We start from the raw sequence: 12,591 nt of genomic DNA, 5'->3' as shown, positions 1-12,591 counted from the left end.
AATGGGTAGTTTATAGTTCAGTGGTTATTATGATTCGGTTTCTTTTTATTGCCAACCTGGGTTTCTCCCTAAGTGTCCGCTAACTTAAGGAGTACCTTCTGAGAGCCCCAATCTCAGTCATATCTCTGCTGGGGATGATCAGGATAGGCCCCTTTGATCTTTTGGGGCTTTAAGGTTTCATTTGGTTTCCTCAGAAGAGAGAAGAAAAAGTCAAAAGCATCTCTTCCTGCCTCATAAAGGTTTCTCTGATGCTTCAGTAGCCACCATTTCTAGGTGGATTGTCTTTGTTATCAAGAGAGCTTAACAATCTCTCACTCTGAGAGACCTTTCAGCACTGCATGTGCCCAAAACTTCTACCAGTTTACAGTAGTGTTACAAGTCTATACTCTGAAAATAAGTAACAGAAAAGAGTGAGAAGCAACAAGTTTTGAAAATTCAACAAATAACTTTAAAGTGAAAATGAGAAGAAAAGAAATTATGATATTGCAAATTAAATCCCAAAATAATTCTAGAATTACAGACACAAGTCGTAATAATTTAAAGTTGTGAGTAAACTCTTGTAGAAATCCAAATTAAGTACCCCAAACCAGAAAGTGTTAATATGTCTGTGATGACCTGTATAATGCTGATGTGCTAGTGGTCTTTTATTGAAACACAGTAATATAATTCCAGGTTTGAATTCACTTTAAATCTGAGTATAGTTCTGTCCCCAACTACTAACTGGAGGAGTAAATAATTAAGATCAGTTTTACCCACCCCACCCCACCCACCCCTGGCTACATTTTTAGGTTAAATGACTTGTTTTTCATGTCATATATGTGCTGAGTGGGTGCATTCTGATTTTATGAGGCTGCAATTATGAGTGAGACAGAGAGATTCATAACTCTCAACAATAAAGAATGTCTTAAATGCAGTTTGTGTAGATGAAGTGATCAGGGAAAAGGAACATTAGAAGAACAGCTTGTAAATGAAATTTGTGAGGATCTCAAGGTTACGTGCAGAAGGAACTGTATATATAGCAGAAAAGCAACATACATGTACATTCACATTATTGTTTGTCATTTGTCATAACAGGAAGGGAAGGAGGAGATGTAGTTTGCATATAATTAGTTCATATTTCATGTTCCAATAGCATTCATGTATTTGTTGAATTGTTCATAATTGAACACATGTATATAAAGAATAATGACATCAATATAATTTAAGGGTGGCCCTGGTTGGCCAAGTGGTCTAAGGCACTCGCCTTCACAGACTGCTTACACGTCTCACCCATGTCTGCATGAGTCTTGGCTTGATGGATATGGGTGTGAAAAAGCTTACCAGTGGGTGGTTATTCTGGAATCTTCCTCCACCAAATATACTGGCCACCATGTACAACCTTTTGTGCTAAAAAGATGGTATTAAACCCAAGAAAAACATTTATGGGAATTTTGATTAACAAGCAGTACAACAATCAATATAGTTTAACCCTTGCACCTGGTCCTGTTTACATTATGCATATTAGCCAATTAGTCCTGTTCCACATCTTGACCCGAAGCATAAATACGGGCTAACCAGTCAACCAGTATACATGAGGTTTGATAGTATATGCAGCCTGTCTAATGATGATCTGTTAGAACTGAATGAAGCATTTCCCCACTGGTTTCTTCATTTTATTTGCTTCTTGCATCAGTTTTACATTGTTGTAAGTTTGATTTTAATTGAAATTATAACTAAAGATAAATGGGTATAGCTACCTCATGCAGATGGGCATGTATGTAACCATTGAATTTTCAAAAATGTAACTGACAGAAATGAACATTGTCATTGAAACAGATGGTAGTCTCTGAATGTGTTTACCTAAAACAGGGATTTTATTGAGCTGAAAGGCAAACCAGTGAACTGTCAAATGATTTGAAGTAATAAACAGCAAAAGTGCATTAAGTTTTGCTTGATCTCTCTTTTTCTTTCAGAATCTAAATACATCATTTTTAGGCTAAAGCAGATGTCATAACATCATGGCTGTAAAAAACATGTCTGAATAAGATCATTGTTGCTCTTATGCACAGAATTTTGTGAACTGGTGTCATTTGAATGTCACTTGTCCTTGCATGGTTAACTCAAGTGCAGTCAGTCATTAATTTAGCTTTGGATAAACTACATTGGTTAATTTTGCATGTATTTCCATACTGTGAATTTATAAGTGCCTATGTTTGGGAAGGAGAAATTCAAAATTCAATTGAAAAACACAGTAGTCAATTTAGTTGTCATAACTTAGTTGTCATACTAAGAAAGTTTGCTGCACTTAAAAGTGTTTTTGGTTGAATATTACTGTTATATCTCTATCATAAAACAGTGACAGTGAACATTTAGATATCAAGGGTCTTAAAGCTTGAACTTAACCTATTTTTTGATCTACTTTGAATAGCTGTATGATTAGCATGGTATTCTAAAATTATCAGGATTAGATAATGGTATGGGTAGTTGGTTTGAATGACAAACTGTTTATTGCCTTTGTTATCGGAAAATCCTTTTGTTATTCCTCTATATCGTTGTTTCTGTGGACACATAGTATTTTGCAACATATAAAAACAATTTCCATGATGCCATTTTTAAATAATTCTCTTGCTATTATTTTTATTTCTTTTGATTCCTTTGATTTATAGTGTGTGTTACAAATCAAGCTGCTTGTTATTTCGTATCATACATTATGGAACTAGCATATCAGTATCAAAGTATAAGTGACAGAATAGATTTTTAACTTGGTGAATATAATTTTAATGTAAGAATTGAAATAATGCAACTTGCAGTATTTGCTTTGAATCCCACTATTAATCTGTTATTTAACAAAACTATTTTTACTGCATTTAAAAATATTAAATTCTACATTTCATGAGTTTTCATTCAGACTCAAGAAAGATAATTTTAAAGTTTGAGCAAATTCAATGCATCAGTTCTTTAGATTTTTTGCACTGAGTTTTTCTTTCCAGTATTTTGTCCAGATTGTGGAAAATTTCCTACTTACCTTATGTTGCATGATGTAACTACTCCTTTCAGGCAGCACTTTATAGTCTTCCAATTGGCTGAAGGTAATTCAGTAAGCAGGTGCAGAAAGGTTGACTCATGTGTCAGAAAGGTCTGCATTTAACATATTTCTGTGAATAATCTAAAACATTATAATATATTTGAACACATAATGTATCCTGTTCATAATAAAAATACTAAACTCTTACAGTTGGATAAACAATGAAGGATGATTAATGACCTGTATTTTTTTTTATCAAGGAGATTATAGTCATCATTATATGATTGCAGTATTTAGACAAACTTAATTTGAGTGGATGAGATTCGATGTTAGATTTGTAGTTAAATGAGGTACGTTTGTTTCAGACACATTTACTGCCACTATGTGATCCAAGATCTCTGTTCAATGATGAGGGAGGGGCACAGCAAGAGGTTAGCACCTACATGCAAGCCTTACAGTATGTCCATCTTCAGCAAGTCATTAGTGGAGGGGACAAGAAGTCTGGTAAGTTTTCTTGGACTAATCTTTTAAGGTAACTACCACCCTTCAAATACATTCATGAGATTAAAGACTTAAATTAATATTATTTGTATCTCATTATTGAATGTGTTATTTAGGTTCAGTAATCCACATTATATTTTTTCATGTTGCATGTTTATTTATTACCTCATGGCATAACAAATTACATCATGCATGGCAGTGGTATAATGCCCAAATCATCAAAATATATCCATAAGTCATTTTATTGCACTATTTTGTAGTTTATTTAATAAATACTTTGCCTTTTTTGATATGATAAATAGAATCATACATTTTTACTCAGTGCAAATGATAGTTATCTAAAACAGTGTTGTGTAATTACAGTCTTTTTGTAAAAGATGGATATTAATTGAATCATTTGATTTACTTGATTGCAAAATGAGCAGCAATAAAAGATCCTCTAATAAAATTCATTCCCAGGCACTGTTTATTTGGAGTTGTGATCTTTTGTAACTGGTAATATTTTAAAGTTCTACACCATCAAAACAACAGTAGTTCATTCAGAGGTAGTGTAAGAGTAACAGTTTGTTTTCAAATATATCTGGAACATTTTTTGCAGGTCATATTGATTATGATGGCATTCAATGAATAGTATTTCATTAATGGCTGCAAATGTTTAGAATTTGGTTTTACCTACCTTTGAAAGGTGATTATTCACTGTATTGCTTTATTTTGTTCCTCATACATCTATATTCCTTGGAAGGTAATTATATAACACCCACACACACCAGAGCTACATATTTCTCACCCATGCGACAGAGAAATCTACTTGTTTTGCTAACATTACTTTTCTTGTCTCAGTCTAGTCATCTCAGACCAATCGTCTCAGTCAAGGTGTCTACGTGCTCAGAACTACTTTAAAAAAAAGAAACCCTTGTTGTCTTCCGCTGTGCCTTACCCAGTTGTACTAAAATCAAACAACAACAACACCAGCAGCAAATATATAACAAAAACATAGTAACTTAAGTTAAATCCATCTTTGAGAACACACTATACAAAAACATTTTTAGAGAGACAAAGACAAACGAATATGATGTCGAGCTTTTTGGTATTATGCTTGTTCCACACAGCATGGTCAGTTTTATCCTATATGCAGGCCTAGCTCAGTACCTTTTTAAATCAGCATCATTAAATGTAGCTAAAGCTACCTAACTAGTTTTAAATATTTCGTGTGAAAGTGTGAAACAAATTATATACTGTTAGCTACATTTAATGATGCTGACCTGAAAATGACTGTGCTACAGATAGGACAAAATTCTCATTGCTGTGTGAAATGACCAGTATAACAGAAAGCACTGATCCATGCATGTAGACTATATACCTATACAGTTCATAGTCTCCCAACTCTCTTAACAGCTACAGAAAACTTAGTAACAGCCATAAAAGTGTTATATAAAACATGCTTTTTTCTAATTTTGTTAAGCATCTCCATTGTGCCTTGGTTGAATCAGAAATATATCTACAATATTTAATGACAAATAATACACTTACCAGCCAGAAGGAATCATTTATCCATCAGCACATTAATCCATAAGCAACTTTCACTGTAGTACTTGCCATATTTCCATGACAGAAAAATAAATGTTCAAAGAATCCGTGAACTTGAAAGTTTAGCACATGGTTATCTGCTAGAGTCCATTTTTGGAGGGTCTGTGATACACGGGGGTAATTTTACAATCAATATTAAGGACAACACAAGTATGTAACACACAGTTTCACCTCCTCCAAAGAAAAGAATATTTATATGCGATAGTGACACAGATCTCGAATTACCCATGAATAATCTAAAGAAAGATGTTACTCTTCGTTACAGCTTGTACTAAGAATAACTACAGTAGAGCTGAGTAGCCAATATTGTTTTATTATTTACAGTATAACTTTTCAAAATTGGAATTGATGAAAATAAAAGTTTATTGTAATAAATGTTAATTATTTGTTGTCAATTTCATAAAAGATCCATATATTAAATGTGATAATATCTCATTATTATGCGACGTTTTATGTAGTTATTTTTCTTTGCTCATGTGTATAAACTGTACTTGGATGCAACGGTCACACCACAGCCCTCATTAATATATTTATATTCATGCACCACATGTAAACATTGGACGTGAACACTAGTCAAGAATTCTTTTTACTTTAAAGGAAAATATTGGGTGAGAAAAATAATCTACGTGGGGAGACAAATAATATAAACCCTTGACTGGGATTTCCTTGTCTCGGTACAAACCCCAACATAGATTCTATATGTCATAATGTTAAAGTATGCAGTAATTGTCTCATTAGGTCAATCTAAAGGTGTGATCAGTATAAACTGGATTGAATACCATTTGCTGTTATGTTGCAGTGAAAACAGTTGAAAAAATTCATACATCGCTGTTATTTGGTAATTGTCTCATTAGGTCAATCTAAAGGTGTGATCAGTGTAAACTGGATTGAATATCATTTGCTGTTATGTTGCAGCGAAAACAGTTGAAAAAATTCATACATCACTGTTATTTGGTAATTGTCTCATTAGGTATATCTAAAGGTGTGATGAGTACAAACTGGATTGAATATCATTTTGCTGTGATGTTACAGTGAAAACAGTTTTAAAAAATTCATACTTCTCAGGTACTTGTTATGATTTGACCTGACATCCCCATTTCACCTTTGAATATGTTCCTCAAAAACATTACTTTAGAAATATTAGCCTGCTACCTCACAAATCCAACCCTACTAAAAGGTGAAAATCGTCTTTTCTTGTCTATCTCATATAGACAAAGGGCAATAACTCTTGCCCACTACCTCCTCATTCCACTGCCAGCTATCACTAGATTTTATATCTTTGCTGCTGTACTGGTAACATCGTACAGTTTTTCCTCCAACAATCCAAGCCATTTTTGTGTTCTAAGTGAATCATCCAACATTTCTTCTGGATTTATTGTGTGGATTAATTATTCTGCTGCAGGTTGTAAACATTCTTTGTTTTCACAATTTCTGCCAGATTCATCCTTTTAAACCATGTCACACCATGCTATTGTTGACCTCTGCAAGGTCATTACATGTTAGCATGACTTTGACTTTTGTTATTTGCTCCGTTCATAATGGGGTTGATTTTACCAAGTTAGTTACATCCTGCGTTCTAATTTATCCCTTTTTCCCCCTTCTATGCATTGTTTCAGTAGAAAGGTCAATTAAATACTTCCTTGCATAAATTCAAAGCATAGTATACAAGTTTCGAAAGTGACACTGATTTTTTGTTCACTTTGTTAGTAACAGGGATTATATTTATATTGGTAACTTGATGAATTACTACTCCATGCTTTGCTTTCTTTTCTCATCTAGTTTCAGCAGAATATACTCTAAATGCTATAATGCAACTTTAGAGCATGGAAGTTTACCACGACTCTTGTTTTGTATATACTATGTGTTCATCATTTGTGACATGCAGCATGTGTAATACATGGCCTAGTCATCTAAATCGCTCTCTGTTACAGATCACTGCCATCTCACCACTGTCTACGTGGGTTCGAGTCTCAGATTCAGCCAACGTGGGTATGTGAGAAAGCTTGCCAGTAGCTTCTCGTGGGTCGGTGGTTCTTTTGGGGGTTTTCCCGGGTTCTTCCTCCACCATTAATACTGGCCATCATTAAAGATTATCTTGTGCTGAAAAATGGCGTTAAACCTTACACTAACAAGAACAACAACAACAATGTCAGAGAAGTCTGGGATACAGTATTAGCTAGTTAGTCACATACTGATTTACTAATCTATACTTTGTTTTCATTTCCTGTGTCATGTCCTGAGAAATGTCCACTAAATGCATGAAAATGAAATGCATGCTCAAAGCAATAGTCAAGATGGCATTGAAGGGAAGGACAGATGGAAGACAGCCTACAGTTTGTTGTTTGCAATACCAACTCATTGGGTAATGTTCACCAATTGTAGGCAGCACAGTGGGGGTAAGTTCACCTGCATGTCTGAGCATGGCCTTTGGGCCTGTAAATCAGGGCATAGTGGGTTCATACCTGATGCATTGGATTCACCGTCTTATACCACCAAATTGTTACTGGCCATACAGCCATTATCAACTGTCCAGCCATCACTGACCATCCAGCAAGGGAGACCTTTTGGAGAAGGTGGCCCCAGCCACTTAGTTTGCCACTTGCATTTCCGACTTGTTGGGGGAGTGTTCCCCAATTTTAGGCAGCCCAGTAGGCATAAGTGCCCCTGCACATCCGAGGATGGTTTTTGGGCCTCTTAGTCATGATGCACGGAAAAGTTGTATCAGATCCATTGGATCCAATAAAATTAAACCATACCATTGCTGGCTGTCCAGCTGTTACCGACCATGCAACATGGGACCTTTTCATTGAATCGGTCCAGCAGACTATTATTTAAGGGGATCTTGGTGACATACCCTTACTATGACAGAGATTTCAGTGAAAAATCTGTCTGTCCAGCCAGGCTCTTAGAGCCTGTGAAGGGGGGGGGGGATGGTGATCCAAGTCATTTCAGAGGGCTTCAGATTTCATTCATCACCAACCTCTCCCCTCTCTCCTCTTCACAGATGCCTTTCAGAGTGGGAGAAGGATGCCTTTCTACCACAGAAGATAGTCATTCATAAAAAAAAAGTGGAGCTTGTGCAAAGACCACAATCCCTGGGGTTTTATTCAAGGTTGTCTTTTATTCGCAAAGCCAACAGCAAGCTGAGACCCATCATTGACTTGAGGCACCTCCAAGATTTATGATGGAGATGGTGAGATCAATTTGCCTCTCCATTCGAAGGGATGAATATGCCGTTGTGAGCAGAATGGTGCCCCTGTTCAAGTCCTCTCGATCAACCGTCACGATCACACCTAAGGTGTAGCCCAGGTTGGCTGACCATGGGAATCCCACTGGAGAAGCCCCAAGCACAAATAACGGTATGTACCCCACCAGTGCATATGGTTGTGGTGTCCACTTGTTGCTGGACTTCACTACCATCAGCAGCACATGGGCACCAGTGAATGACCTCTGTACATCACTGTGCTAGAAATGAAGGCTGTTGTCAATGCCTTTCATTTCTGAAAAGATCGACTCTCAGGCAAAATGGTCCTCATTAAATCCAACAACTCTGTGGTGGTGACCTGTCTCCTTAAATAGGTAGGTACCAAATCACCCGATTTGTGTGTTCAGATATGGCTGGTGTTATGCAGGTGCAACAATCTCCATGTCACGCTCCTAGCAGACTAAATGCCTTGGCTGACACTCAATCCAGGGAGAGGTTAAGTCCTTCATACAGAATAGTCTTTCAATCAGTCCATCTTCACTCAGATTTGCGCACTTTAGGAGCATCCGATGATCAACCTTTTGTAACAAGGTGGATTTACTAGTTACCTACTCTTGTCTCTTTAGTCCCAAGCCTAGAATCTTGGGCCATGGATGCCCTGTCAATCATTTGGGAGGGGTTGTGGGCATTTGCCTTCCCTCCAAAGGTCCTCATCCCAAAAATAATCCAGAAGTTATGGGGTTGGAATTGCAAGATGATTTTGATAGCCCATCTCAGAGGGTACATGTCCTGGGTTACCAATCTATTCGATCTAGTGATTGATCTACCCAGGATGATTCCAAGCCAAGCCAAATCTTCTCAAGCTGCCATGGTCATGAGTGTTCCATTCCTGCCCTGTCTTTTTATTCTATCTTGGTTCTTATCAGGATAGCCTTCCGAGACAGGCAGTTTGAACCTTTAGTTGTGGAGAGAATCTTGAGAACAAGAAGGCCCTCCACTCAGAAGGTATCTGAGCGAAAGTGGCATGTTTTCAGGGACTGGTGCCATACTGATAACATCATCCCTCTGAGTGCCTAATCCGTCAACTGGCCCACTTTTTTCTCTTCTCTTGAAGAGATACAATTGGCCTCATCTCTATCAAAGGCTACCACCCCATGATATTGGACACATTCCGGCATCATGGCAGACACAGTTTTGGGCATAATAATAATCCCTACTCTGCTTTTACATGGAACTAATCCTGAGGTTTAATATGACTCGATTTAAATCAGTTCAAGCCTCTAGCTCACACTTTGCTAAAGTTACTATCATATAAGACATGTCTCCTTATAGCTTTAGCTTGTGCATGCAAGGTAAGCAAGCTGCATGCCCTTTCTTTTGACCCAACCTCTTATCAGTTCAGATCAGACGGTTCAGTGGTTTTCTTGATACAACTGTTCTTTGTATTCTAAATAGGTTACCATGCATTAGTGTCCAAAGAGTCATCACCCATTTGCTTTCTTCAATATTCAGGTCGAGAATAGCAAGCATGCAAGATCCTGATTGTGCTCTCAAGCAATACTTGAAATGCACAGAGACAAGTTGAGGCATGCGCAAATGCCTCTTCATTCTGGTGAGAGCCTGGACACAGGATATCACCCATCAAGTCCTTGCTTCATGGCTGAAGTGAGTTGTATGCTTGACGTACACTTATGTCTCATCTGACCAGAGTCACCTCACGAAGATTACAGCTCAGAAGCTTTGAGCCATCTCTGCTGTCCTCACACTCTAGTGTAACATTTTGAGCTGAGATATAATAGAAGCTGTTGGCTGGCATGAAGAGTCTACTTTATTTTTATCTCCAAGATTTAGTGTCACAGAGAAAGTCTTACATCTGGTTGGTCTGATGGCTGCAGCACAAACAGCCACCAGATCAAACTAGATCAGTCGACACATCCTGTTAGCTTTACTGGATTCACCGGTGATATTTTATAGGTAAGAAGATTTAGGTATTCATTTTCTTAAACGGATATAAGGGTCACAGGTCAAGTGACCCCAAGCTGTGTTGTTTATGTAATTAGGAGAATGGGTTGTCATTCACATGTGGAGCCAGCCATCATTTCCCATAATGATACTTGAGGTAGAGGTTGGATGCTCAGCATCCCCTCGTATTATTCTCCTCAAGAAATGCGATTGGGAATCATATTCAAAGGAGAAATGGTTTTGCAAGTAAATTGTTTCTTCGAGAATACTTACCCAATCACATTACTTAAACTTCCCCCCCAATTCCCTGCCACGCGAGCATCTTTGTTTGTATATTACTCATCTAAAGATTAGCGACACCTGCATCGGCAAGAGGAGGTAATGGGCAAGAGCTATTTCCCCTCGTCTATATGAGGTAGACAAAAACAGATGATTTTTGTCTTTTAGTCAGGCTGGATTCTCGAGGTGGCAGGCTAATATTCCCAATATAATGTGATCAGGTAAGCATTCTCAGAGAAGCATAATTTACTTGAAACTTGCTTTTCTTGACTTAGTTTAATAACAGGTCACCAATATAAAAGTCAATAATAGCAATCAATAATTTTTCTGTGGAAGATTTTTGAAATTTAAGTGCAGAGCATTCAACAGTTAGCATGGCATAGGCTTTGGTTAAACTGTATTAGTTTTTAATTTAGAACAATAATTATAATTGATTTTAGGTGAGAAGATGTAACTACACGACTACCTTGATATACATTTTAATGAATCACTTTGAACCAGTGAAATTTTTTCATTTCAGCACAGTGTTTTGAAGAAAGGGATCAGACACTTATTATTTTACTTGGACATGTATCAATAATTTGATATATTCCAATTAAGTTTTTACTTAATTTATTTCAGAGTTGGAAAACCAGATATTGCAACTGCAACTTGCAACAGCATCTCTGGGTAGGAAGCAGCACAACTTTGACTTGGCAGAACATTATCTTCTTACTCAGGCCTCCACTCTTCTCTCACTTCACACTGAAAATGGCATGTACACAATGCCAGATTCCCTGCATGTAGCGCTCACTAGCCTGCGAGCCACAAATAATGGTATCAGCCAACTAGAGGTTATCCGCATTGAGAGGGAGGGTGCCAAGCTCCTTCACAGTATGGGTCAGTCTCGAGAAGCAGTGGATATTCTGTGCAGCAGTGTACTGGGTTATATAAATAGTGATGTGCAAAGCATTGTTCATGACCGAAATATGGTTACCACTTGCAGCGAGTTGTGTGCTCGCTCTCTGTTAACCCTGGTGAAATGGTTTCAGCTGGATCACAAGATGCTGTCCAGTCTTGCCAGTCAGTTGTCTGCTAATAGTGGGCAAGGAGATTTTAATAATGTCAATTTCTCAGCAAATGCAGCACGCAGTATACAGCTCTTGCTAGAGTTGGAGGAAAATGGAGTTAAGAAGAGTCAAGGACTAGTGGTGGAGGGCATTTTAGGTAAAATTCTTTTTATACTTGTTTAGATTATCTTTGGTGTTCTTTTTGAGATATTGGATGTTTATGAAATTTTTTCAGGAAGTAGAGATTACTGCAGACGTAATGTTAGACATCAGATGGGTGAGCAATTCAGGCCAGTATTAGCCTCTTGTGTCACCCTCTTTGTTTATCAACAGTTAAATCTCATCATAACAGTGCTTTTATTTGTGTGGTACCAATTTTCATGGATTTCATGTATGCTTCTAAGCATAAATTCAAACTGCTCTCCAGTGACATAGATTAGAAATGAAACTGCCAGCATGGTTCAGGCACCTTGCAAAGGGCATCCTTGTTTTGAGTTGATGTTTCAGTGATTCTTTTGTGCTAATTTTTAATTTTAACTGTCCCCCAAAAGATGAAAAGTTAACAGTTACAGTGCTAGATTTGCTGGCTCAAGGTTTTCAGTTTGATATTTTCTGTTACTTTTTGCAAATATCATGACAGATTAAGTAACAAACAAGAACTGGTGTTTCTGTCAGAAGTTGCAGATATCATTTTGTGGTGGCAGTGGACAGTTCAAAAGAAGCAAGAGTGCCACCTGAAGAGCATTTTGCCAGGAATTGAATAACACAACAAACTACTAGCCACTTGTGAAGAAAACAATACTCCCCCTTTCACAGTTTGAAACATCTCATATTTAACCTAAAGAAAAAAGAAATCACATTCTTGCATGATTATTTTCATTCAAACTACATATGCAAACCATATTGTATCTGTGGCTTCTCACTGGATCAGAGTTAAAACTTGTTGATTTTATGGATCAGAATGTGAAAGAAAAAGATTGTTAAAACTAAACATACAAAATCAT

The 12,591-nt window shown here is 37.1% G+C and overlaps 1 protein-coding gene across 1 annotated transcript in view; it reads left to right on the top strand.

Moving 5' to 3' along the window:
- Positions 1-12,591, top strand: part of LOC149803047 (serine/threonine-protein kinase SMG1-like) — a 257,744-nt gene that overhangs the window by 83,005 nt on the left and 162,148 nt on the right. Inside the window, exons 29-30 of the mRNA XM_089952603.1 lie at positions 3,370-3,508; positions 11,160-11,744. Of these exons, the coding sequence (XP_089808729.1) occupies positions 3,370-3,508; positions 11,160-11,744 (724 nt within the window). The remainder of the gene's footprint in view (positions 1-3,369; positions 3,509-11,159; positions 11,745-12,591) is intronic.

This window comes from Sinohyriopsis cumingii, chromosome 3 (genome assembly GCF_028554795.1).
Source record: "Sinohyriopsis cumingii isolate HCF-2022 chromosome 3, ASM2855479v2, whole genome shotgun sequence".
Taxonomy (NCBI): domain Eukaryota; kingdom Metazoa; phylum Mollusca; class Bivalvia; order Unionida; family Unionidae; genus Sinohyriopsis; species Sinohyriopsis cumingii.
This window is presented reverse-complemented; position numbering and strand designations above follow the sequence as displayed.